The 25,443-nt window shown below is 37.6% G+C and overlaps 5 protein-coding genes across 5 annotated transcripts; 3 read left to right on the top strand and 2 right to left on the bottom strand.

Moving 5' to 3' along the window:
* The first annotated feature begins 11 nt into the window (after positions 1-11).
* On the top strand, positions 12-4,035 carry LOC105230367 (myotubularin-related protein 10-B). Its single transcript, XM_011211098.4, has 2 exons — positions 12-760; positions 901-4,035. The coding sequence occupies exons 1-2, from the start codon at positions 695-697 to the stop codon at positions 3,169-3,171; spliced, it is 2,337 nt and encodes a 778-aa protein (XP_011209400.2). The 5' UTR covers positions 12-694; the 3' UTR covers positions 3,172-4,035.
* Positions 4,036-4,487: 452 nt separating this feature from the next.
* Positions 4,488-5,300, bottom strand: LOC105230368 (glutaredoxin-related protein 5, mitochondrial). The gene is made up of 2 exons (XM_011211099.3): positions 4,895-5,300; positions 4,488-4,836 (listed from the first exon to the last, which is right to left on the bottom strand). Exons 1-2 carry the CDS (start codon positions 5,196-5,198, stop codon positions 4,631-4,633), a joined length of 510 nt encoding a protein of 169 aa, XP_011209401.1. The 5' UTR covers positions 5,199-5,300; the 3' UTR covers positions 4,488-4,630.
* Positions 5,301-5,526: 226 nt separating this feature from the next.
* On the top strand, positions 5,527-7,337 carry LOC105230369 (GPN-loop GTPase 1). Its single transcript, XM_019991793.3, has 4 exons — positions 5,527-6,261; positions 6,326-6,555; positions 6,619-6,757; positions 6,814-7,337. Exons 1-4 carry the CDS (start codon positions 5,665-5,667, stop codon positions 6,997-6,999), a joined length of 1,152 nt encoding a protein of 383 aa, XP_019847352.1. The 5' UTR covers positions 5,527-5,664; the 3' UTR covers positions 7,000-7,337.
* A 2,436-nt stretch (positions 7,338-9,773) lies between these two features.
* LOC105230364 (uncharacterized) lies at positions 9,774-15,769 on the bottom strand. The gene is made up of 3 exons (XM_011211093.4): positions 12,337-15,769; positions 11,552-11,689; positions 9,774-11,469 (listed from the first exon to the last, which is right to left on the bottom strand). The coding sequence occupies exons 1-3, from the start codon at positions 13,636-13,638 to the stop codon at positions 11,398-11,400; spliced, it is 1,512 nt and encodes a 503-aa protein (XP_011209395.2). The 5' UTR covers positions 13,639-15,769; the 3' UTR covers positions 9,774-11,397.
* Positions 15,770-15,781: 12 nt separating this feature from the next.
* On the top strand, positions 15,782-19,394 carry LOC105230362 (probable methylmalonate-semialdehyde dehydrogenase [acylating], mitochondrial). Its single transcript, XM_011211092.4, has 3 exons — positions 15,782-15,936; positions 17,545-17,899; positions 17,974-19,394. The coding sequence occupies exons 1-3, from the start codon at positions 15,907-15,909 to the stop codon at positions 19,149-19,151; spliced, it is 1,563 nt and encodes a 520-aa protein (XP_011209394.2). The 5' UTR covers positions 15,782-15,906; the 3' UTR covers positions 19,152-19,394.
* The last annotated feature ends 6,049 nt before the right edge of the window (positions 19,395-25,443 follow it).

Here is a 25,443-nt window from a genome sequence, read left to right as displayed (position 1 = left end):
AATAAATATGAATTATGGATAAAAGTGCTAATATCCAAACTGCACTAATTAAGTGAAAATGCTACCCTGATTGTTAAACAAGGAATGTCAATGAAAGCAATTGATCAAAGTGATTTGGGAAATAAGCTAAAAGTAATTGAAAGTGAATTTTTTTAACTTCATTCTACTAAAAAATATGAAATTCGTCCAGAAAAATAAATATTAGCATTTGAATTGCTTTAGAATTAAAAAATGCCATCATAAGTGAACCTTTGAAAATTAGTGAAAAGAAAAATTAATATAGATTTATTAAATCTTTGGTATGACGTTTGTGATGACACTACATGAATAAAGAAAACAAAATTTGCCAAATTCGTCGGGAAGTACTATCATTACTTATCTCATGCAAAGCAAGGAAAAACGACCAAAACATCAAAGAAAATAGATTTAAGCTAAAGTACAGTGCTGACACAGAGGGCGGACGCAGTGCTTGTTCTGGCGTTTGCAACACGCCCGCCCACAAATCACCTAGCTTTTTGACGCGATAGAACGGATAAAACCAACACTACATTGCAACCACAAACATTTAGGTAGCAACATTGCGTTAACTGAATATTAAAATTCAACCAGCGACGGTGACAATATCTATAGCATTGAATATAGTACATAGGAAGAAGGTCGACAACAAGCAGACGGTAGGCAATTATCACCAAACATGGCTAGTATTTCGGACCGGAAGCGAAATACTTTTTTGAGTTATGTTGCACCCTCACCTGGAGATGTAAGTATAATAAAATACTTTTGAAGTCGATTATATTCAATTGAACTTAGTGTACCGTTATGAGGAAAAATGACATCACCTCGTAATGTGCATTTCCTTTATGAGTTGCTATACTCAATAATTAAATTTCGATTTGATAGATTCCTCGCCAAGAAGGTAGTGATGATTGGCTTCCAACAGAGCTGCGGGACCTTCATTTGGCTAAACCACGATTATTACCTAACGAACTTGTTGTAGCATCGGCACCCGCTTATCTGTTTTCTGCTATTTTGCCTGCACCTACTGAAGGTTCTGAACTCGATATGTCCCGCCAGGCAATATTCGGGTTGTTAAGTGTCACCAATTTCAAAATGGCATTTGTACCACTACAACGACATAAACAGGAAACACCTCCCCAAGAATCGTATCAGGAGCATCTATACTTGCAACGTAACGATGTTACCCTAAATAACATCGACTATGTGTACCAGCTGGCAGAGGGCGGTAGAGTAAGCGTAAGCGCATTAAGTGGAGGAAATAGACGCAAAAAACTTGACGCACAACAAAAAGTGATGAGTAGTCGTATTACGGCCCTTCACATTATTTGCAAAAATTTTCGTTTACTTAAATTCGCCTTCCAAAATTCAAGATCTGGCCCTGACTATGGCAAACTGATTGCTTCAGCTTTAGCGCGATTTGCATATCCATCGCGTCATGATCTAAGTTTTGCGTACTGTTATCGCGAGCCATATTACTCCATGTTAGGAAAATCTAGTGTCACTATGTATAGCACAAAAAATGACTGGGCACGAGAGTTAATACGATGTGGTTCAAACGAATGGCAAGTTGTAAGTGCCGATAGTGTGCCTCAATTACAAAACGTGTTGCAAGCCCCAAAGTACACCCTACCGCCTCACTTTGTCATTCCTAAATGCTGCACAGTAGAACGTTTCTTGGATTTATCACGAGCCTTCTACGATTCGCGAGCGGCATTTTGGGTATATGGTTATGGCAATGCATCGCTTGTTCGTTTAGCAGAATTGAAACCAGCAATGCAGCAAGACACGAAAGTGGAAAATGTCACCCTCGAACTCGTGAGAAAGTGTGATCCACGTCATGCGCTAAAACTTCTACAATTGACGGATCGCCTTCCCAGTATACAAGATGTGCAAAGAGCATACCTAAAGTTTCGCCGCCTTTGTACTCCGGAAAGTCCCCAAGAATTTCTGGTTCAAGATTCCAAATTTCTTTCAAATGTGGAAAAGTCGAATTGGCTCTTCTACGTGTCACTGTGTTTACGATATTCATGTGAAGCTGCAGAATCGTTGCGAAGCGGTACAACATGTGTATTGCAGGAAACCAATGGCCGGGATTTGTGTTGCATTATTTCGAGCCTGACGCAAATAATACTAGATCCTCTATTTCGGACAATTGATGGATTTCAATCTTTGGTACAAAAGGAATGGGTGTCTCTGGAGCATCCTTTTCAAACTAGATTAGGGCATGTTCGTGGTGATGCAGCAGAGGAGGATGAAAGCCCCGTTTTCTTACTGTTTCTTGACAGCGTGTGGCAGTTGTTGCAACAATTCCCAGACGAATTTGAGTACAGTCAAACATATTTGACCACATTATGGGATTCGTGTTTTCTACCAATATTTGATACATTTCAATTTGATACCGAGGCGGATCGAGCACGTGCGGTTAATTTTGGTAACTTGGTACTGCGTCCTGTTTGGGATTGGGGTGAACAGTTCGCTGAGAAAGATAAGGTATTCTTTACAAATCCTTTCTATCAACGTCAGCGACAGGAGCAACAGAATCGTCGCTCGGTAGCGATACCAGCAGGTGCTGTTATGCTACCCGGACTCGCACAAATTTCCTCAATCAAACAAGGGCAACAGCAACGCTTTACAACCATCAATCCGCAATTGTTTGTTACCTCCTCTACAATACCAAAGGACCGCTTTTTGGAACCGCAACATCGCATGGTTGATTTGGCAATATGGGAACAATGTTATTACCGTTGGATGCCTATTTTAGAAATCAAACACGGCGGCTTCCCACAAATCGATCTTAATCATCGTTTACTGTTGAGTAATATTGCCAAATTACAGCGTTGCTTAGAACTTCAGGACTTTGAAGATTTACCAGATATTTACTACGAACGCACCTGTGAAAAAAGGCCCCTCATAGATAACACTACAAGAAGACGTAATAGCATTGAAATGATCGATGGCGTAGAGCGACGTCGCAAGTCTTCCTTACCGGCTACCTTGAATGGATTCAATAGCAGTAAATTGCTTCCAGAAATTTCGTCATTCTTCCCCTTTAGCATAAACACGGGCGAATCTGAGCAGCTTATCGACATACTAACAAATAGCAATGAATTCCTGTTAGAAGGGTCATTTATGGAACGTCTATCAATCGCATAGCATTCAGATATTTGTAAAATGTCTCAAGCAGCTAAATTCGGTTAAGATGCAAATCTGAAATTGAGCTTTTTAGTTAAAATACCAGCTTTTCTTTTTATTTATTGCAATGCATTGGTCCAATTGGAGTTTAGAAAGACAATTACATAAGAGAAATATTTAGAAATATGTGGCATTGGTATTTTGTAAAAAGAACTTATCCTTCATGCTGGCATTTATTCAAATTTTGCAGTACCATCACACCCACATGCTATTATCCAAGCAATTCAAAATTCTTAATACATACCTTAAATGAGAACGTTATAGTATTATGCACATACATACATATATATTTTGCTACTTTAATTTTCATTACAACTCTTTTTTTTTTTGTTTAGAAACTATTCCGACTATTCGTATAAAAGTTTATATTATTAAAAATTTACAAATTTACTGAAGTGACGGCAGTTATGTATGTTAATGCAGAAAAAGTCTTACTCGTTAGACATGTATGAAATGTTTGTATTATATAGGCGTATTTAAGTAATAGTTGCAGTTTTCATGCAATTGAAAAAAGCATTGAAATTTTACTCTTATCAAGGTGGGTTATTTTATGGTATCGGTTGGGACCGATAAAAAATAACGATTTCACCCGACCGCAAGACAACCGTAATAAAAATGTCGCACCAATGTCGATTCGATATTGCCTACATAGGTATATAAATGAATATATATGTATATGAAAAACAAATACTAAAATATTTATTATATTTTAATATTTCACACGTAAATTACTAATCGAAGAATAAGTAAATAAATTAAAAATGTAAAATACATTCAATGTATTGTCGAAGAGGTAAATCGAAAATAAAATTGAAGTTATACGAAGTTTGATTTTTTTATTGAAAATTGTTTGTAACAAAACCACTGTGCTGTTTGGTTTGTACTTTATATATGTATACATGTATGTATATGGTACATAATATACAAATATACAAAGTATGTCACGTTAAAATAACGGTTTTATTCTTATGAATTCGAGAAGGTTTTGCGTGTATTGAGCGAACCTAACATTTTTTTCGAAATTTGTTGTATAATTTATGTAATTTTCTTGTAAATGGCACCACGTCGGAAGAAAAATGTTCCATCTGTGGAACAGCTGCATCATCGCACTGCTTTCTCGATCGCCATTATAATTGCTAATATGGTATTTAGCGAACATCGGCAGTACTGTATGGATATATTAGAAATTCGTAATCCTACTCAAATTTATGTGAAAATCTTGGAGCTACTTGCTTTTGCTGAATATAAGCACCGTCGGAAGAGTATGTAGAAAAGACTTTGAAAGGGTGATCACACTAAATTCAACGCAATTTTATTTATATTTAACATTATAATAGAATAAATGTTTAATATTTCGCAAAAGTTACATAAATATCCAACAGAAGTTTTTCAAAGTGCCATTAATTCTTCAAAGATTTTACTATTGGTCGGGTTTAGTGTCTTTTGGAGAGCTATTTTCTGGGTTTTTAGCTTCTGTCAGTAAGAGTGATTCTATGCCAACCTTCTTTAGCTCCTCTATCAAATCGCCACTTTGGTGCATTTGCAATAGAATATCACAGCCGCCAACAAATTCGCCATTTATGTAAATCTGAGGGATGGTGGGCCAATCGGAAAACTCTTTGATGCCTATAAATTAAATTTTTGATAAGAAATAGTTTGGAAAACACTGTAAATTAAAGCATACTTTGTCGCAGTTCATCACTTTGAAGTACATCATGTGCGTCATATTGTACACCATGCATTCGCAGTATTTGCACCACTGCATTGCTGAAACCACATTTTGGTGTTTCGGGATTACCTTTCATAAATATTACAACCTTATTTGTATTTACAAGCTGCTTTAAAGTATCCTTATTGAAAGTTGGCTGCTTGGTAGTGCTGGTCGTACCGGTAGCTGTTGACGCACTTTCGTATCGTTTAAACACAGGCATGCGTTGTGCAAGTGCGCCCTGTCGAAAGAGCTGACGTAGGATTAATCTTCCAGACATTTTCTATTTTTTTAATTTTTATTTCTGTTTTAATTTTGTTAAATAACAAACAAATTTCGAACACTTCCGATTTCTTCACCTATTTGACAGTCAGCTGTTTTGATTTTGCATATGTTCCTTAATTGAGGTTAAATATAACTTTGCCATACGTACTTAATTTTATAAGAAAATATAGAATTGAATATGACGACATTTTTGATTTTAGAAGTAATTTTACATTTAACCAAAGTCAAATACATTAACAGCGCCCAGTAGGTACCTCAAGAATTGGTTTAAACAATAAAAATAAAAGATTGGCCGGGTTTATTAAAAAAATTAAGAAAAAAATATGTGGCATTTCATTTATTATTAAATAGAATTTACCAGAACGGCATCTCTTGAACTCCCATTTTACAGCGCGTTTTTTGTTGCAAAGTATTTTCCGCAATTGGTATAGTTTTATATATTTTAGCAAATATATTAAATAATGGCGAGTTCTAGTTTCAAGGCTAGTTCATCAGCTAGTGAGGAAGCACCAATTTCAGCCGGGCATGAACCAGTAGCGACACCAGTATGCATGATTGTGCTTGGCATGGCTGGGTCTGGAAAGACCACATTTGTTCAGAAACTTACTCAGCTTTCATTTAATCATTTCAAGCCGTATGTGATAAATCTCGATCCTGCATGTCGTGAAACTCCATACCATGCTAATATTGATATCAGAGATACCGTGAACTACAAAGAAGTTATGAAGCAGTATAAACTTGGTCCGAATGGTGGAATTGTCACCTCATTAAATTTGTTTGCCACTAAATTTGAAAAAGTGGTGGAATTAATAAGGCGCGCTGGACAGCAGGGTCACAAGTGGTGCATTATTGATACACCTGGACAAATCGAAGTATTTACATGGTCAGCTTCTGGCACGATAATCACTGAGGCGTTAGCTACCATGTTTCCAACTGTTGTAGTTTATGTGATGGATGTTGTGCGTTCAATAAGCCCGACAACATTCATGTCGAATATGTTGTATGCCTGCTCCATATTGTACAAAGCACGTCTGCCTTTCATTGTGGCACTCAACAAGGTGAGTGTGGTAGAATGAAAAATCAAAGCCGATATCTCACGAAATTTTATTGTATATTTTGCAGATAGATGTGCAAGACCATGATTTTGCTGTCGAGTGGATGAGCGATTTCGAAGCTTTCCAGGAAGCACTAGAAAAAGAACAAAACTATATCAGTAATTTGACAAGAACCATGTCCCTTACACTCGATGAGTTCTATCGCAATCTACGAACTTGTGGGGTGTCGTCGAAAACGGGCATTGGATTTGATCGATTTTATGATTTAGTGGGCGATTGTGCGAAAGAATACGAACGGTAATGGAATTTGTTATTCAAATGTACAATTAGATTAATTATGCTTTATTTGTTTGTTCGCAGCGAGTATAAAGCAGAATACATCAAACTACGAGAAGCCAAAATAGCTGAAGAAGCGAAAATCAAAGAAGATAAATTGGTTGCGATCGCAAAGAGCAAAGGTGAAGGAAGCGAAGTACCTTTAGGTAGTTTTGTAGAGGAAGTAAGTAATGAGTAATTATGAAATTATGTGCCTATCATGAAATGTGTTGTATTTAGGTTGCTCTTGGCCGAGAATTGTCTGATATTTATCTGAAACATCCTGGAAATGAGAGTTCAGAGGACGAAGAAGGTCGAGAAGAAGAAGCACCTACCTTTAATGAAGACCATGTGGAGGAACAAAACTTCAATCAGTTCGTGAAACAGCACACCGACGCTCAAAAGGAGAAAAATATACAAAAATGATATGAGAAGTGCGTGAAACAATAATAGTAGTTTTAGGAAGTTCCTAACAATAATAATTATTATTTAAATGTATATATATACTTTATTAATGATTTAAATTGAGTAGATTTTTAGGCGCAAAAGCTAACTTATGTTTTGTATTAGGCGTTACAATTTTCCGGCTTATGAGATAATTGAAATGTACGCACGATATACATATGTATGTATGTAGGCTTATATTTGTAGTTGTGTAGTATTACTTCTGAATTTGTGGTAATCTGTAAATTTATATATGAATACGTATCCTCTACAGAATATACATAAACTACTAGTTTCGTGGTAGTGTAGTAAAAAACAAAGCGCTGTGTAATCATTTTAGAAACAGTTAACAGCAGTTATATAAAGCTTGAAATTTCCTTTCATTTGACACCAAAATCATTAAAATCGGTTCAGATTTAGCCGAGTTATGGCCATTCAAAGTCTTAACTCTCTGCTCTGCTGACGTGGGCAGCGCTGCTGGGGATCTGCAATTTTTGCAAATTACAAAATCGCCGATTTCTACCAGGCGACCATAAACGTGCAGCAGGTGGATGCCAGAAAAAAGTGGCTGGTACATGTAGATATGTATTTGCCCAGACCCCCGAAAGTATGCAGCAGGTGAGCGCCAGAAAAAGTGGCTGGTACATGTAGATATGTATGCGGCCGGCCAGCAGGTATGTATGTATACATGTGGGTCAACGGATGCGGCATGGGTAACGGTACCACCCCAGAGGAAGTGGGCAAACCGGAACCGGAAATCAGCCAAGCACCAACCCAAACCGGAAGTCAAATCATGGAACCGGATGCGTCCGAGCCGAACTTCCGGTTCCGGGAACTCACTTCCGGCCCGAGTTGGTGTCTGGCCGGCTTCCGTTTCCGGTTTGGTCACTTCCGTTTCCAGGAATTCGCTTCCGGTTTGGGTTGGCGCCTGCCCCACTTCCGGTTCCGGTTTGCACACTTCCTCTTGGGTGGTACCGTTATCCATGTCGCATCCGTTGACCCACATATATACATACATACCCGCTGGCCGGCCGCATACATATCTACATGTACCAGCCACTTTTTCTGGCGCTCACCTGCTGCATACTTTCGGGGGTCTGGGCAATACATATCTACATGTACCAGCCACTTTTTTCCGGCATCCACCTGCTGCACGTTTATGGTCGCCTGGTAGAAAAGGGCAATTTTGTAATTTACAAAAATTGCAGATCCCCAGCAGGGCTGCCCATGACGGCAGAGCAGAGCGGAGTATGTGAGACAAAGAGACTTTGAATGGGAATAACTCGGGTAAATCTGAACCGATCTTAATGATTTTGGTGTCAAATGAAAGAAAATTTTCAGACCTATCGCATTGGCGCATGCTGAAGTCGATATGATAATCTGATAAGGAATGGTTATATTGTTTATAATTTCAACAAATATTGAAGATGTTCTTTGAGTTGTGTGTCGTAACAAAGCCAAGAACGGAACAGTTCAAACACATGATTTATTAGCAACTGCAAATTACAATTATTAGAGAGTTTACAGGAACATTTTGTAAGTTGTCTCATTACCCTTAGTCCACTATGGGAACACATGTTTAAGCCAATTAAAACAAATAAAGCCAATTTTTATTTTATCATTGTGTTTATATTATATAGTATATTTTGTTGGAAAGGGTTTTATGTACTTTAAAGTGTGTTTGCTGCCAACTATTTTTTACTAATCATAAATGACATTTTTGCTTTTGTTGTTGTCATGTGTAAGGACTTCGGCGAGATTAAGGTCTCCTCCATACATATTTTCAGAGTTACATACGATGGATTCTTGCGAATTACAAACTGCACTTATATATAAATAAAAACATGTGCGCATACACTATTATTGTTGTTTTTGTAAAAGCGGCAAAAGAAATGCGTACATACATTTGATTGCGGCCAATTTCTCTGCTAATTATATGGTTTGTATGATCAGTGGGTATGCATTTAGCTAGGTTTATATTTTCAACTGTGTGTTTATAAGTGTGGGTGTGTGCTTGTGTGTTGTTGTCAACAATTAGGTAACCATTTATTTCATTTGTTGCTTGCTAGTCTGCTGCATATTATCATTAGTACCGGAATAACAAGCGGAAACATTCAGCATATATGTATGTATGTAAGTAAGTAAATATGTATGTATGTGTGTATGCATCATTTATATAGGATAGTGTGTGTGTGTATGCACTTCACTTATAAATAGTTTCGTGTGATGTTGCGCTTAAATTTAACATTTATTCAAACTTATGGGTCAATATTTGTTGTATTTGAATGTATGTATGTATGTGTGGCATGTGGCATGTAGCATGCGTACGAATACTAATGCAAAATGCAAATCAATCACATACATTTGTACAAACTACAATTTACATACACATATATATATCTCACGTGGCTTAACACTTCTTTGCATAAATAGTTTACATTTACATACTTAACGGTTTATATGCGCGCATATGTGCGTGCGCAACTCTGAACTAAACTTAAATATGCCATAAGAAACGCACATACACCCATACACAAAAGTTTGCTATCACTCCCTCCACTGTCATTGCAACAATTGCAGAATCCCGAAAGTAACTGCGAAATGTTGCACGATTTCCAAGGCAGTTACCGTTACGGAAACTCGAACTATGTAAATTCAAACGCGCGCGTAACTTTTGGGAGTATTCTTGTCTAGAAATTAAAAAAAACCCTACTTTTTTTGGCAATGATTTTGCATATTTAAACTAAAGAAAAATATCTCTCTTCTCAGGGATTTTTTAAAATTCAAAATTCAAATAATTTTCGAAGTTATAGCCGTTTTAGTGTCGCGGCGCAGGACAGCGTTGGAATCATGACAACCAGGAAGCACGGCTTCGAAGTTGTTTTGAGTTTTTTTATAATCTTGAAATGCCATTAAAAATCATATAAAAAATGGGCAGCAAGGGTCTAGATCAAGCAACCCACCTCATGATGTTGTTGGCAATGCGAACTTTTGTGTATTTGTGTATGTGTTGGTATCTCTGTACAGTACATAAATATTTAGATTGGTTGTTGTTGCATGTGCTTGTATATATGCGTGTTAACACTAATTACGCTTGTCTACTTACTATCACATCGTCTTACAAAAATAGTTTTCAAATGTCTGCTCTTCTTCTGTTCGATAACTACATTTTTGTTCAACTTTCAATTTGCTGTTTCAACAATACAATATCGGGGCGAATACAGTTATACAATTGTGTGTGTGTGTGTGGGAATATACATATACATATGTGGCTGTACCAGTTATGGCGCAGGATCGTTTAGCGTTACATAAGTACATATAAAGCCATTGGATCAGCGCGAGTCGAATATCTAAATTTAGTTGTTGTTTTTTACAAGAGTTCTAAGCCTGTTTTTACTTATGTACTTATGTGTGTGTGTGTATGTTTGCAGATGGCACAAGCAGGTTAAAGGTATTATAGATACTGGCGTTGCATGTAGTCTACTTTTAGGCGTTGCAACTGGCGCGAAGAAAAATGCACTTTCTCGAATGCCTGTCGAATACAGCGGACGTTTGCGATATTTACTTTGTTTTTATACATATTTATATGCAGGCTTACGTTTGTATGTCTATACTACTTGTGATTTGGTGAAGTTTTCAATTTTATGCTCAATTACATAATTTTCTCTGATTACATTGCATACGCATTTTTTCGGGTTTCTGATTTTATACAGTGGGACCTACACATTTAGCTCTACTGTGCATGCACACACGTATGTATGTATGTAATTTTCTTAAGCTTGCATAGCTAGCCTGTTTGTTCGCTTCACCATTGTCTTTGGGAGTTAAATACATATGTAAATTTAGAAACTATAATTAATTAACTTATAGTTAGTACTTTAAACACACAGCGTTTTTGAATTAAATACAACAGTCTTAATATGAATTTTGTCTGCTTTGAACATAAAATTCATAAAAGTTGGGCGTTTCAAAGCATGCTTTGTAGTTTTCCAATCGAACGCACACTTTGTTGCTGTGTTTGTCTTTCACAAATCTGCTTCACATACTTTTCAAATGAATATATATGCAATAAGGTAATACTAATGGTTTCTTGAGTGTGTTATCAACACATCTATAGGTAATATCTTCACTTAATAATGCTGATTGTGTCCTGTGTGAGCTTTGCTTACTTGGGAGAAAATAAACCCTACGATCAAACAAATAGTAGCGAATCTGTTTACACGGCACAACGTTCCAGCTTTCACTTGTTCGGCAATGGTGGTCATGACCGATCGTCGTTTTATTTGCGACCTCTTTAAGGGCAGGTTGCTCCGGCTGAGAACATGTGTCTGTGTGTGTGTTTGACTGCCAACAAAATGTGTGGTGTTTTTGGTGGCGTATTTAATCCTCATCGGAGAGATTTGCATTAGTCAAAAGCGTTGTGTTATCGTCGGCACCGGCCTCCTCCACATCCTGCGAATAAACACAAAAAAATCGAAGTTAGTAACTCTTACTTACAGCTCTAGATAACCGATATATGTATGTATGTACTTACGTTGCGCTTTCGCTTGCGCACCGATGAAACGATGGCGCGCTTGTTGCGTGCTATCAAGCAAATTGCAATGATTAGAATCATGCCAATTAAGGCGAAGCCCAGCAAAGCTGGTAACAGAACGCTATCCTCCTTGTAACCCTTTGTAGCAGCGCCATGTAAGTACAAAAGTAGACATATGTATATATATATATGTGTTAATGATTTAAGTATATGTGTACATGTATATGTGCAGGTGGATATGCATAAGTGGACATAAGTTTTATAATATTATTCACACGCTTTTAACTGAAGAACTAAGGTCATAACTCCAACTGAAGCATGTCGTTTGCATAAGGTTCCATAAGAAATACGAGTAATTAAGAAATATGCTTCTAAAAATATAGTCTTTGAGTTTGTATGCTGCCCTCTTATAAGTTAAATAATATTTTCACGAAATCATATGGTAGTCGAAAAAGTCTTTTCGTATTTTTTCAATAGATGTCGGTGCAGTTGAGTGTTTCACAATGATGGAATAATGTCTCTAGAGGAAAAATGCAAAAAGTGGTCGACCAAAATGGTACATAGTTGTTAGTATATATGTATATAAAAAAAATTAAGTTGAAGTTTTATTAGAAATGCGAAACGACTTTTTCGACTACCCAATATTTAGGATCTTAATTTTTGAAAATTTTCAATTAGGTCCAGCTTATGTAATTTCAAAGACACAATAGTAATAGAGAGCTTAAAGCAAGTCCACACTCATCATCTACAATTATTGTAATGTCAAAACGGGATTTAATGCTTACAGTCCACTGGAAATATGTCGAAGGATCAATGTATGGCCAATGCGACTGAATCCAGGCGGCGTTCTTTGTTTCCGCGTTGACCTTAATAGCCTCCAACACTTCGCTGCCACTGGTATCAGCGGCAATGCCATCGTCTTCGGTTGGCGCTTTATTGCTGTTTTGGTTTTGTGGTACAATTTCTGAGTTCGTGCGCACCAGCACGGGCGGTATGATCGGTTTCTTTGCTGTAGACTTGAGCAGTGGCAATTGCATTATGCGTGTCGTAATGGTGGGTATGGTGGAGCTTTGATTGGAAATCGCATTAGCATTGGCTGACGATGCCACCGCCATGGAGGCAGCCGCCGGTGCATGTGGGGAATATATGCTTGTTGTGGAGAAGGACGTTGTTGGACGTATTGCAGCTGTTGGAATATTTTGAACTATGCGACTGGGCACTTGAACGCTATTTGCATTGAAGTCCAGCTCTGTATTGCTGTTGCTACTGATTTCATCCACATTCTGCGAGAGCTGTGTACGTTGTGTGGTGATAACTACGATCTTGGGGGGCTGAATACTATCCGATTCGAACCGAACTTCTGTGACGAAGTTACCTGTTCCATCCGACGCCTGCTTGACAGTGGTATTATTAGCCGACACATGCACATCCTGAAGTGCATGGTTGCTCAATCCCGGGATTGTGGTTGTGAGTAGTCCATTCTTAGTCTCAACAGCCGTTTGCGATTCAACGTTTGCCGAAGAAGTTTTTTCATCAATAGGTGGAATAGGCTGTTCTTTGTCCGAACCATAAGCAATGGGTCTTATTTGAGTCACATTTATATTTGGCTGCGTCTGTGTTTTATTGACGCGCAAAATTATTTTCTCCACGCCGTCGCGATTGATAATTTCCACCTTTTGGCCAATGCTGGCGGCGCTGTTGTGTAGCGGCGCGTGTTGTGGACTGCCAATGCCATTCGCACCGGCTTTTCTTGGGCCACCGCTGTTTCTATGCAGCCCATTAATGTTGCCTCCGTGTGTTAGTGCTGCCTTTGTCTTTAAGAACCATTCCGTAGGGTTGGGCAGGCATTCGGCTGAGACCAAAAACGGTATCAATACTGCACCGACAATAACGGTACAAATGAAAATCAATCCCAAGTATGCGAAGAATGAGCGCCGTTTTGGTCGACGCGCCTTTCCTTTGCGTCCAGTAGTGGAACTGCAGTTACTGCCGGCACTTGATAGCTTGCCCTCAATGCGAAAATCATCATTTTGTGGCAGTATTGTATATTGCAGGCTGTTCTCGCCATGCCGCACCGTCTTGTACATGTTTAGGATGCAATTTGTGGCGCTCAGTTGGTGTGAAAAGACTCGCTAACGTACACTTGCTTGGTCTAAGTAGTTTGAGAATGCCTTAGCATTGCGAGGGTGGGTGAAAGATTACTAGCTTTAACTTTGCTACACACACATGCAGCTCATAGAGGGGGTGTCGGTGGTTGTAACGTAGTAACCACTACGTTCACCAATCGCTCTATTCGTTATTGATTAAACAATATTCTGTGGCACGACAGGAAATTAAGTAGAAGAGGGCACAATGAGCGGCTGTTTTGTACGATAACTGTAATGAATTGCTATTAAGGAGGCGAATTTCGCTTTGAGGGCTCCCTCCGAGCTCTTACAGATTTTTATCGTTAGTCGCCAGTTCTTGTGTGGGGTAGGTTGGGACATTCAATTATATTACCACCTTTTTGCTGTCCTCCGCAAAATGAAGGAGTTTCGAAGCAGCCTGGAGGATTTTATTTCTTTTCGCTAGATTTTGGAAACTCGTTTCCAATACCGAATACACTTTTTGTTAAAAAGTCATTTCATGACCAGATGGAATGTTGTTGAAGGACGATTTTTTTTCTATGTTTATCCTTTTTAACACTGAACGGCTTGTTTTCACTACGTTAACTCCAACGAGAAGTCACATTTTCTTCACACAATTAAATGCTTTGTTTTCATTTGCAAATATTTGTTTTTTAAGTTTTCTTGCAATAACTTCTCACTGCAGTATATTTTGTTTTAGATATTTTTCTAAGCAGTAATTCTTGATGTACTGCAATCCCAACAATTTTCGCAAATCGCCAATCGCCAATTCGTGTCAAATATGCTAATTTTGTGTGTACTCGTCGATAAGCGTTCACTGTCAGCCACTTGAGTTGAGTATTTGACAAATACTTCGAGTTTGCTTTTTCTACTCGGCAACGAAAAATCAATAAAAAGGACCTGTGGACGTTTTCCTTGTGTTCCTTTCCGCGCTCACAATAAACTGCAGTGAGCGTTCCTTATTACAAAAGAGAGTGCGACAGCCTTCGCTCCAAATTGAGTTATATGATTTGTCATCAGGCGTTCTGTGCTTTGACGCACTTAACAAATGCGACTGGCAATGCTGCATTTGTTTTGACACGTCCTTGCTCATAACGTAACGGTATTAGAGTAGCTAGGACTTACTTCATATGGCGGCTGTGAGAAACGAACTGATGTAAAACGAATGGGTGTCTTTTTCAGGGATAAATAATCAGAAGCCGTTGTTGTGGTTAACATTTTCTTATTACTAATTAACAAAGTAGTCAAAAAACTTGTATAAACCAATCTATAACCTGAACTAGCTAGAATACTCTTCACAAATAAAAAAGTTTCTATAAAAGAACTTGATTTTTATCCGTTAGTTTGTATTGGCAGAAATATGCTATAGTTATCCGATCTGAACAATTTCTACGGAGATTGCACTATTGCCTTGGAAAATAGATCATGCCGAATTTCTTACTTAATACACCCTGTTTAGGGTATAAACGCGTAAAATCTGTCAATTGTCGCACAACTCGTAAACAAGATAATGACAATGTTCCATTTGTTGGCAGGCCCCCATTTCTCTAACACATGGACATGTAGACGCCTACACGAGCCTCTGCTATTGTTCTTTATACATATACATACATATATGTATGTGCTCATATTAGCTGCTTATGATCGCTCAATATACATACAGATATGTATATAGTGTATCGTATGTACATACATATTATCTGTGATCGCCAAGCAAAATAATAGAGACGCGTGCAATTATTTATAGATTCAATTTATGAATTTCTTGTTTGAGATAAACAAGCAAGTCAAACGGAGCGCGGTACGGAAAATTTTACTTTTAAAAGTCAAACTAGTTAATATTCTTTACACTGACTCCACGCAAAATCATGACCAATTTGAATATTAAGGAGTTTTCACTTGGAATGCTTTGGTGGAGCATTCAATAGCAACGCCACGATAGGTTCTCGTATACATATGTTAATAAATAAATAGCAACTCTCTGAGCGAGCGCTACCGCCAAGTTGGCCCCCTATTGGAAGGGAGATAACCTGTCGTCGGCCGCTCACTCAGCTGCCGCTGTTGGCTGGCTAGAAATCACAAATCGCTGTTCATGTGGACGCTAGTCGCAAGAATTTTTAGTTCTAGTGGAGCCATTGTGCGGGTTGGTTCAGTCACATTTCGTCAGTGCTTGGACAAAACACAATTTGATTTAATATTTCTGCTGTGACGTGGTTAATTACTGTGAAGATGTCTTTGGTTCGTTTAATTGGCGCTGAGGTGAGGATTTTATATCAAACGGCGTAATATGGAATGTGCATACAAGAATACAATATTAATAATAATTGTATGAATAAAGTTGTCTTTATATTGTAAGCAATTAACATCCAGCCGCATTATTAAGATAACAACAATTCAGCTCAACAATTGTTATATTGGTGTTTATTTTGCTTGAAACCACGCGTGGCAGTGAATTCATTATCACAATAATGTTATGTAACTTCTTTGCGGGTAGAACACGACCACTGCTTGCCGTTGCCTAGCGGCTGGATGGAAATATTTTTTGTATTGTTTTTGTGTTTTTATTTAAGTAGATAGATATGGAATATGTATAATTATGCTCACCTTGCTGCCGGCCAAAAGAGCGACATGTGTTGAGAGTGTGGCTGCCGGTCGGTAAATTATGAATTCGATTTTCGCGCCGGTCGAAACTGAAATTATAGAGGTAAAAGTACTTAGTACATAACTGATAAAATGATACCAAATTTTAGTTAGTCATTTGCGAGAAAGTAATAATAAATAACAGATATTGGTGTTATCAAATTTTAAAATGTGAAATTAGCAACTGGCAAGATTTTAAGTGTATATTTTCCTGCAGGGCATGCATACATCTATTACTTATACTTTTTATATACATACATATGTGTATATAGTATAGGCTATATGTAAATTGATAACAAACCGGTTCACAAGTCAACCTAATAAGTGGAAAGAATAGGCATATGTATGCAGATATAATCAAGGTATATACATACATATGTATATATACTAAGTATAATTCATTATACATATGTATGTATATCTGTCACTTGTGGTTTAACAATTTGAGTACGTACAGCTTTTTTTTTATATATTACTGTGATTAAATTGATAAAGAAAAATAAAGATGTGATATTGTGTTTATAAATTAGGGAAAATTAAGAAGCAGTTGGCGATAAAGCAATGAAAAGTAATTGAAAACTATTACGGCACCAAGAAAAAGTAATTTGATTTTTATGAAAATATAAACAAACACTGTAATACACATATGTGCACACATTGTAATTTAACGGTTTATGAAGCAGTATGTGTATTATGCATTGGAGTAAACTTTTCGCTGCTTGAGAGTGCTTACTCTCTTATTATATGTATGCACATACATACATATATGCATGTACATAACATTAGTATATATATATATTCCTTCATTGATAAGCCTATGTGATGCGATTTAATGCATTTACCCAAGCACTTTGACTTTTGCTCATAGTAGAGTCCGTGCAATGTCAAATCAATTAAAACTGGAAACAACAGTTTTATCAAATAAATTTGAATACCTCAACAGTTCATAGACCTGAGAGTATCAAAATGCATTTAGATATTATTTACCATACGCGACAAGGAAAACTGCGAACCCAACCGTTTGTGTATGTAAATCAATTGAAATAGAAAAGAAACCAACTGTGTAAAACATGTCTATGTACATTTCCGAATAATGAGATTTTAAGGTGTGCGTTGCTTGGAACTCAGTTTTGTATTTGATGGCAATGAATCAAATACGATCAAGGATACCTCTCTAGCGTTATTATTTTAGCAAAATATACCATTGCTTCTCTTTTTTTGTTTTAGTGTCGTTTGTTGGCCAAGCGCGGCTACGCTTCTTCTCCAGCAACTACAAAAATGTTCATCGATGGCAAATTTGTAGAGTCCCAAACCAAGGAATGGATCGATTTGCACGACCCCGCGACCAATGAGGTCATCAGCCGCGTACCCAAGTGCACACAGAGTGAGATGCAAGCAGCTTTGGAGTCTAACAAAAAAGCGTTCAAATCGTGGAGCCAGCAATCAGTGTTATCCCGCCAGCAGGTTATGTTTAAATTGCAAGCATTGATCAAATCGAATATGGGTGAATTGGCTAAGAACATAACCAAGGAGCAAGGCAAAACACTTGCCGATGCTGAGGGTGACGTTTTACGCGGATTACGTAAGTATTTTTTTACCGTTATTCCCACTTTTGCATTAACAGCCAATATTATTAATATTTTATAATTGAAACAGAGGTAGTTGAGCACTCTTGCAGCATTCCCTCGTTAGCAATGGGTGAAACTGTGGCTAACGTGGCACGCGATATGGATACTTATTCGCTTGTCCTGCCTTTGGGTGTCACCGCAGGTATAGCACCTTTCAACTTCCCCGCCATGATTCCACTATGGATGTTCCCTGTGGCCATTACCTGTGGTAATACCATGCTTCTGAAGCCTTCAGAGCGTGTGCCCGGCTCGACTATGCTGTTGATGGAGCTGTTAAATGAAGCAGGCTGCCCACCTGGCGTTGTTAATGTCATTCACGGTCAACATGATGCTGTCAATTTCATCTGTGATGCGCCCGAAATCAAAGCCGTTTCCTTTGTAGGCTCTGATGCTGCAGGTAAATACATTTATGAGCGTGCTGGCAAAAATGGCAAACGTGTGCAGAGCAATATGGGTGCGAAGAACCACGGTGTTATTGTGGCCGACGCAAACAAGGAAAATACCTTGAACCAACTGGCTGGTGCCGCTTTTGGTGCTGCGGGTCAACGTTGCATGGCACTTTCTACTGCAGTGTTTGTTGGCGAAGCACAGAAATGGATTCCAGATTTGGTTGAGCGCGCCAAGAAATTGAAGGTGAATGCTGGTCATGTGCCCGGCACTGATGTGGGTCCAGTCATTAGTGAACAATCGAAAAAACGTATTAATGATCTTGTTGAATCTGGAGTAAAGGAAGGAGCTAAACTCATTCTAGATGGACGCAACGTCAAGGTACCTGGCTATGAAGCAGGTTACTTCGTTGGCCCCACCATTCTCTCTGACGTTACACCCGATATGGAGTGCTACAAAGAGGAAATCTTTGGACCCGTCTTGGTAATTTTGAAAGCCGATACTCTCGACGAAGCCATTCAAACCGTTAATGCAAATCCCTACGGCAACGGCACAGCGATCTTCACCACTAATGGCGCAACTGCACGCAAGTTCGTCAACGAAATCGATGTAGGTCAAGTAGGTGTGAACGTACCCATACCCGTACCTCTACCCATGTTCTCGTTCACCGGCACACGTGGCTCCTTCCGAGGAGATCACCATTTCTATGGTAAAATGGGCATCAAATTCTACACACAAACCAAGACCGTAACGCAATTGTGGCGCGAAACCGATGTGACGCACACCCAGGCGGCGGTAGCCATGCCCACGATGAAGTAGACAAAAATTACAACCTATATAAAGTGATAGTCCAGGACATTCGTCTTCCTATTTAAGATGCCTTAGTGTCAATGACCGAATCAGATATATTTTTGTACGCTTGATATTTTCAAAACAATCCATACATGGAAATGCTGCATTTATTTTTTTTGTATATATTAAGAATGTAAAGTTGCTAAGAGCGCGTTTGTTGCATAAATGTTTTTAAGAAATAAATATATGAATACATACTGATTAAAAGAATGATATCATGAACTAAGTATTAAGGTATTTACACGAAGGACACACGAAGGCTATGATTTCGTATGCACATACATTTATATGTATGTGATAGTGGAATAAACTTTTTAAGATATTGGGAAATCGATTTCTTGCTGTGACATTTGATATTTTATTGACACGAATAATAATGGAACGAAAAATATGATAGCATAAATAGTGTGTGCGATCTTCCGAAAACTGCGATCAATAGTCATAAAAGTCATCAGACTGTCATACCCTTCTATTCAGTTGTTCTAATCTTCTATTTAGCCCAAGGCATTCTTCGATTACATGATAGAAGGATATCCAATTTTATTGCCTCATTGACACTGTCAAATTTGTATATACTCATAAATTCATTGGATCATCGCAATGATTGTCCGATCTTCAAACCTATCAAATGGCAGCGAAAATAAAATCAAAGGATACATGAAGTGTTTTTGCGAAGCGCCTTCGTCATAAATTTGACATTATTGTGTGACATTCTACTAAAGGAGTTATTTCCGCCTCATCCCCTTTCTCTAAGGCGGTGTGTTGCTTGCCAAACTGCGGAAGCATTGAAGCGCACATTTTGCGGATTTCATTGCAGATCTTGGCTGTTGTCATATTTTATTGGATAAATTGATGATTTCAGTTATGTGTAAGTTAGTGAGACCGAAAAAGGGAGGTATCGTAAAAGAGTCCCAGTGTATTGCTTTTTAGTAGACGTTGATCACGTGAGAAAATATAGTAAAATTCATAAATGTCAAATGTCTCATACACAACTCCTCTAGTCACGCCCACTAATAACTGGAACTAAATAATTTAAGCTTAATATAATAATCTCTCTCAGAGAATGTAATCCGAAAAAAAGTGTCGAGAGCAAAAAAAGTCATATCTCACTTAGGCAAGTAAGAAAGTTAGAAAATATATTGTTGATTTCTTTTTATAAAAGTACTGATAGCTTTAGCGAAATGCAGCCTTTTAATTAAGTAGTATTGTTATATTGATTCCTTTTATTTGAGAATGTTTCAATACACATCGAATTCAATCTGTATTTACTTTCTATCAAGCTTGTTAAGCTATTGTGGAGTCAATTGGCACAAAGTTTACTTTATGAGGTCAATGACCCTTTGGTTTATATTTAGCCAAGTCCGAAACCAAATCCAAGTTTACATTTTTTCTAGATCAATGAGACCTATGCTTACATTTTATGAGGTTGTGTTTACATTTAGTCGTCGGAGACTCTACATATATAATGTATGTATGTACATACACACATACTATTTTCAGAAAAGGATTCTCTCCAATCAATATATCATGTAAAAAGTCAGCCATAGGTGATTCACATCTTCGATATTTACGAGCTTGAACTGTTAAGATTTTGACAATTTTTTGACTTCAGATGGCATAAAGGATATATTTGCCAAGGAATATGTGTGCTAAGTTTCATGAAGAAATCTTAAGTTTTACTCAAGTTACATCCTGCACGGGCAGATGGACCGACAGCTGGACAGGCAGTCACCCGGATTTCAACTCGCCTCGTCAAACTGATTATATATAAATAATATATAAATATATACATATGTATGTATGTATATATTATAATAATATAACTCACACTTGCCTATTATACTCTGTAGCAACATGTTGCAAGAGTGTAGAAAGAAATAAAAAGAAGAAGTACAAGCTCGACTCTAATGCAGTATGATTTATAAAATCTTTCCACGTGCCACAAGCATTAAAATACATGCAGCACTAGAAAACTATATGAAAAATCGAAAGATCTCATTAATTTGACTGACGGCACAACAGTCACTCTTATTGAGAGCGAATTTTACGACCAAGCGCCTTGAAATCCTTAGAAAATGAGGAAAAAGGAAAAGAAATATATTGCCGTGTGTTTTGTGGTTTACAACTTCATTCGGCAGGCAGCATAGTTTTGAATACAACGTTGCACGTATTATATTAAGATCTTATTCACCTTTTCGTAGCTTGGACAGACTGCACAGTCCGCCGATGAAGACATTCCTGTCGCTTACGTACCTTCTGCGCAGCTGCCTTTATTCTTTTTCTGGTCAGACTCGATTAGCGCGAAGGATGTAGAGCATTCTCACCTGTGGCGAATCCACTCAGAAATAAGTGTACCGACTGTGTGCTAAACAATAGCAGAGATAATTAAATAGTTAACTAGGGCGCATGCGCGAAGGCGTCAATGTTTTATTACACATTTGCAAAGCCAAGAAGATTGAGAAACAAACTAATTCAGTAGCGCATACGACATTTTGACACGCTTTGAAACTTTAGCTCTGCGGAAATCAATTTCATACTTTGACGACTGCTTTCGTTTTACGAAGATAGTACAAATGGCGCACAGGCTTGTATTTAAATAGATGTCGTAAAATTAACACAGCTAGTTAAATTTTTTAATTAGAATGAGTTAAAAATCAAATACCTGCTAAGGTGTGAATTTTCGAAAAACGTAAGTTTTTGTTCAACAATTTTTGGCGATTTTTCTCAGGACACCAATTGAATAAAAAAATCATGCAGAAATGTCTAACTAAAAGTTTATAACTCGAAATGAATTATCTTGATAAGTAAAAATTAGGGTCACGTTGTTTGTCCATGATGGACTCCTAAACTATTGAATCGATTAGAGCAAAATTTAGTACACTGTGTCCAGTTCGAAGCAACTTCTAGGATAGTAAAAACAATTCATAAATGAAGAATACACTGAAAGCTCTATTAAATGGACGCTCTATTAAGCGGACATCCCCATTAACCATGCGCATTGGCCGGTCTCACAATTTGTTGCTGTTTATGAAGTACAATCTCTTGTATTAAGCGGACAACTCTATGAACTGGACTAAAACGCTGGTACCAGACATTGAGGAAGCAACCTTAAATTCGTTATTTCGTTCCTCAAACGTTTTCGCCTTTATTTGTAAATAAAAATTGCACTGCATTATTAGTTTAATTCATGAATAATAATATTAAATGTATACCACAGCAACGCGTGGCCGGATCCACTAGTCATTATATAAAAACAATGCAAACATCCACGATGGACATTCCATTTGGATGTCCATGTTAAATACCCACAACTGCTAACCATAAATCTACACAATTTGCACTTAGCAATAGTAATTTGAGCGAATTTCCATTCAAGCGTGAAAACTTTTAACATTGATTATTTCGGAATATTGCGCAAAATCTAATTAATCCGATTACAAAACGCTAAAACTATTCCACTCATCAGCTTTTGGCTAAACGAGCTATCCTCTTACAGCATAGTTGTTACCATGCCATGTATGGTATGGTAGTATACCTTAGTATACATACATATGTACATATGTATATTGTATAATAGGGTCTGTAATTATGGCTTATGAACCAGCGAAGGGATAAATAAAAGGCAATGAAATTATCCAATATTTTTTGCTTGTTTCGTTTGGACATAAGAGCTGTACGAGTATATTCATATACATATAAGTAAGTACCTTATATAGTATATTCATCAAAGTGGAAAATTAAATGAAATCCCTCACGTCTGTGAAAAGGCCACAATATTTTAGCACAAGCCATTTTTCGCATGTGTATGTAACAACATTATAGACTCCCCCTCCGATATTTTCCGCATTCCATCGCCGTTTCATGAAATTCGAAAACGGCGAAGACCGAATCTTATTTCTCCAACCTTTTCGGAAGGATTTCCTGCATTTTGAATGCATTGAAGCACGAAATTAAGAAAATTCCCACAAGCTAATAATAAGTCGAAATCACAAGAGCGCTCTCATATTTTTCATACACATGCGATTAAGACGACAGTTGTGTGTGTTGTTGAACAGGATAACATATCCTGTCTGTCAGTTTTGACGGACATCAGTCGATTTCTTTTCAAATAAATTGTCAACTCAAAAAGTGGCATTGGAAAAGCATTATAATATACATATGTACATATATAAGAACAATAATGATGTACATACATATGTAAGTATATACATACTTGCATATTAAATGCTATATATGTAAGTATGTACTATATATAGTACGTGGCACTTAATTTAAACCCACAACAAGTATGGCGGTGCAATATGAGCAGTTAATTCCAATACATGAATACATACATAAGTACATTTATTTTTTGCTTGAATACTTTGCTAGCTGCGAGTCCGGCGAGTGTAATTATGTGCATATAATAGCATAATTACAGTGCAGTCGCGCTTAGGTTTGCATGAACAAATTTATACTTTTGTTAGTCCACCCAGCAATGAAGCGCACATTGAGCCAATTTGGATGCGCATATCTTTAACGCAAGCAAATAAATGAAATACAAAATACCCGACATATGTAAAGTGTAACAATGTGTGGTGCACTGTCAGTTGTCTGACACCCTCCTCCATGTCCAATGGACATTTATGTTGACATCTTTGGCATATGATACCCATACACGTGACTCAGCGCGCGTGGGTAGCACAACGCTTTGTGATAATATCGTAGAATTCGACAATTTTACATCCCGGCACGCAGTGTGCCTTACCGTCGTTTTTTATTTACTCGCAGCCAGCAATTTTTGTGTGCATTCCAATCACTAATTGCATGAAATTGTCAGCCCTCTATCAATTGGCTGACCATATGGCGCGCGTGCGCGGACGATGCCCGCAATTGCAATACATACATATATTTTTATTGTACAGGTAATTGCCCTTTATCTAAAACGTTTCACTACTCTTTTAATGACATCGAACTAACTTATTTGAGGTGTTTCGCTGGGACATGCATTAAATTGCTTTTGATTATTTGATTAGTTTCGATGTGGGCAGTGTGCCTTCTAATGACATAATTTTTATGAACTGTTAGAGAAACTTACACATCAAATACAAATGCATATATGTATATATAGTTACGTCTGTGAGAAAAAATGCATATTTTATTTTATTGCTAATGCCTGGTGGTAAACAATTTTTTTCCATCAGAAAGTGTATCCATTCAAAACGCAAATGATGCGGAGTTCTTTTAAAAGCCCGATATTTAAACCAGATTTGGTCTGTAGACAGGAAGTCAGGAGTTTAGGAAGTTTTGTTAACATTTACACTTATAAAATGTGATTATATTCAGTTGACAACAGTACAGAGATGATGGACGATGTGTTCTTTAAGTAAGTATTTGGAGGATAGCGAAATTAAGTTAACATTTCAACGGGACAATGCCAGTTTCCACATTTCAAAGAAGACAAAAGAGCATTTTGCTTCGCCCTCCATACCCTTGCTCTAATGACCAGCCGAAAGACCAGATTTAAACCTCGTCGAAAATGTTTGGGGTATAATTCAAGGGCTATGTATGCCAATGGGCGACAATACTTAGCCTCGTAGGAGCTAAAAACAACAATTTTGCAGGCGTGACTAGGTAGGGACAGAGATTTCTGTATATAGCAATAGTTAATATACTTGATCTCAGCCAGAATGTAAGTATGTATGTATAAATGGGCATTTTAGATTTTCGCATATTTTATGCTTCACATTGCCGCTAGATGCGCTAACGTTATTAGAAGAAATAGAAACTTTTGAATTCGTCAATTTGAGGCAAGAAAAAATTCAATTTTTTTGAGTATTCACGGGTCCCCATTCCCTTAATAATATTAAGAAGAAACACAAATCGGCACATTCTTTAACAAATTAAAACGATTAAAACTAATTTCCTGTCATTAATTTCTGACACGGACAAACATTAGAGCGCCCACACATTTACACTTAAAGAAGTTAAAAAAAATGGAAAAACGAAGAGGCAACTCGAGAGAGCCTTTAGAAGAAATGTGTAACTCGCCAGATAATAGCTCGTACTATTACGGAATTTATTTAATAATTGGTCAGTGAGTGTCCTGGGAGTAGTGCGCTGACTGTCTTACGTCCTTTCACAACAGGCCAGCCAAAACGTTAACCAGCGATGCGTGACATTAGTGGGACATCACGGACACACGGATATTTGCGCAGTGGTTCACTCGCTTGAAAAGTTTCTTCAAAAGACCTAATGATTTTTGCTTTGCAGCACTTCC

This window comes from Bactrocera dorsalis, chromosome 4 (assembly GCF_023373825.1).
Source record: "Bactrocera dorsalis isolate Fly_Bdor chromosome 4, ASM2337382v1, whole genome shotgun sequence".
Taxonomy (NCBI): Eukaryota; Metazoa; Arthropoda; class Insecta; order Diptera; family Tephritidae; genus Bactrocera; species Bactrocera dorsalis.
Note: the sequence above shows the minus strand (reverse complement) of the source record. Positions and strands in the feature narration are given on the sequence as shown.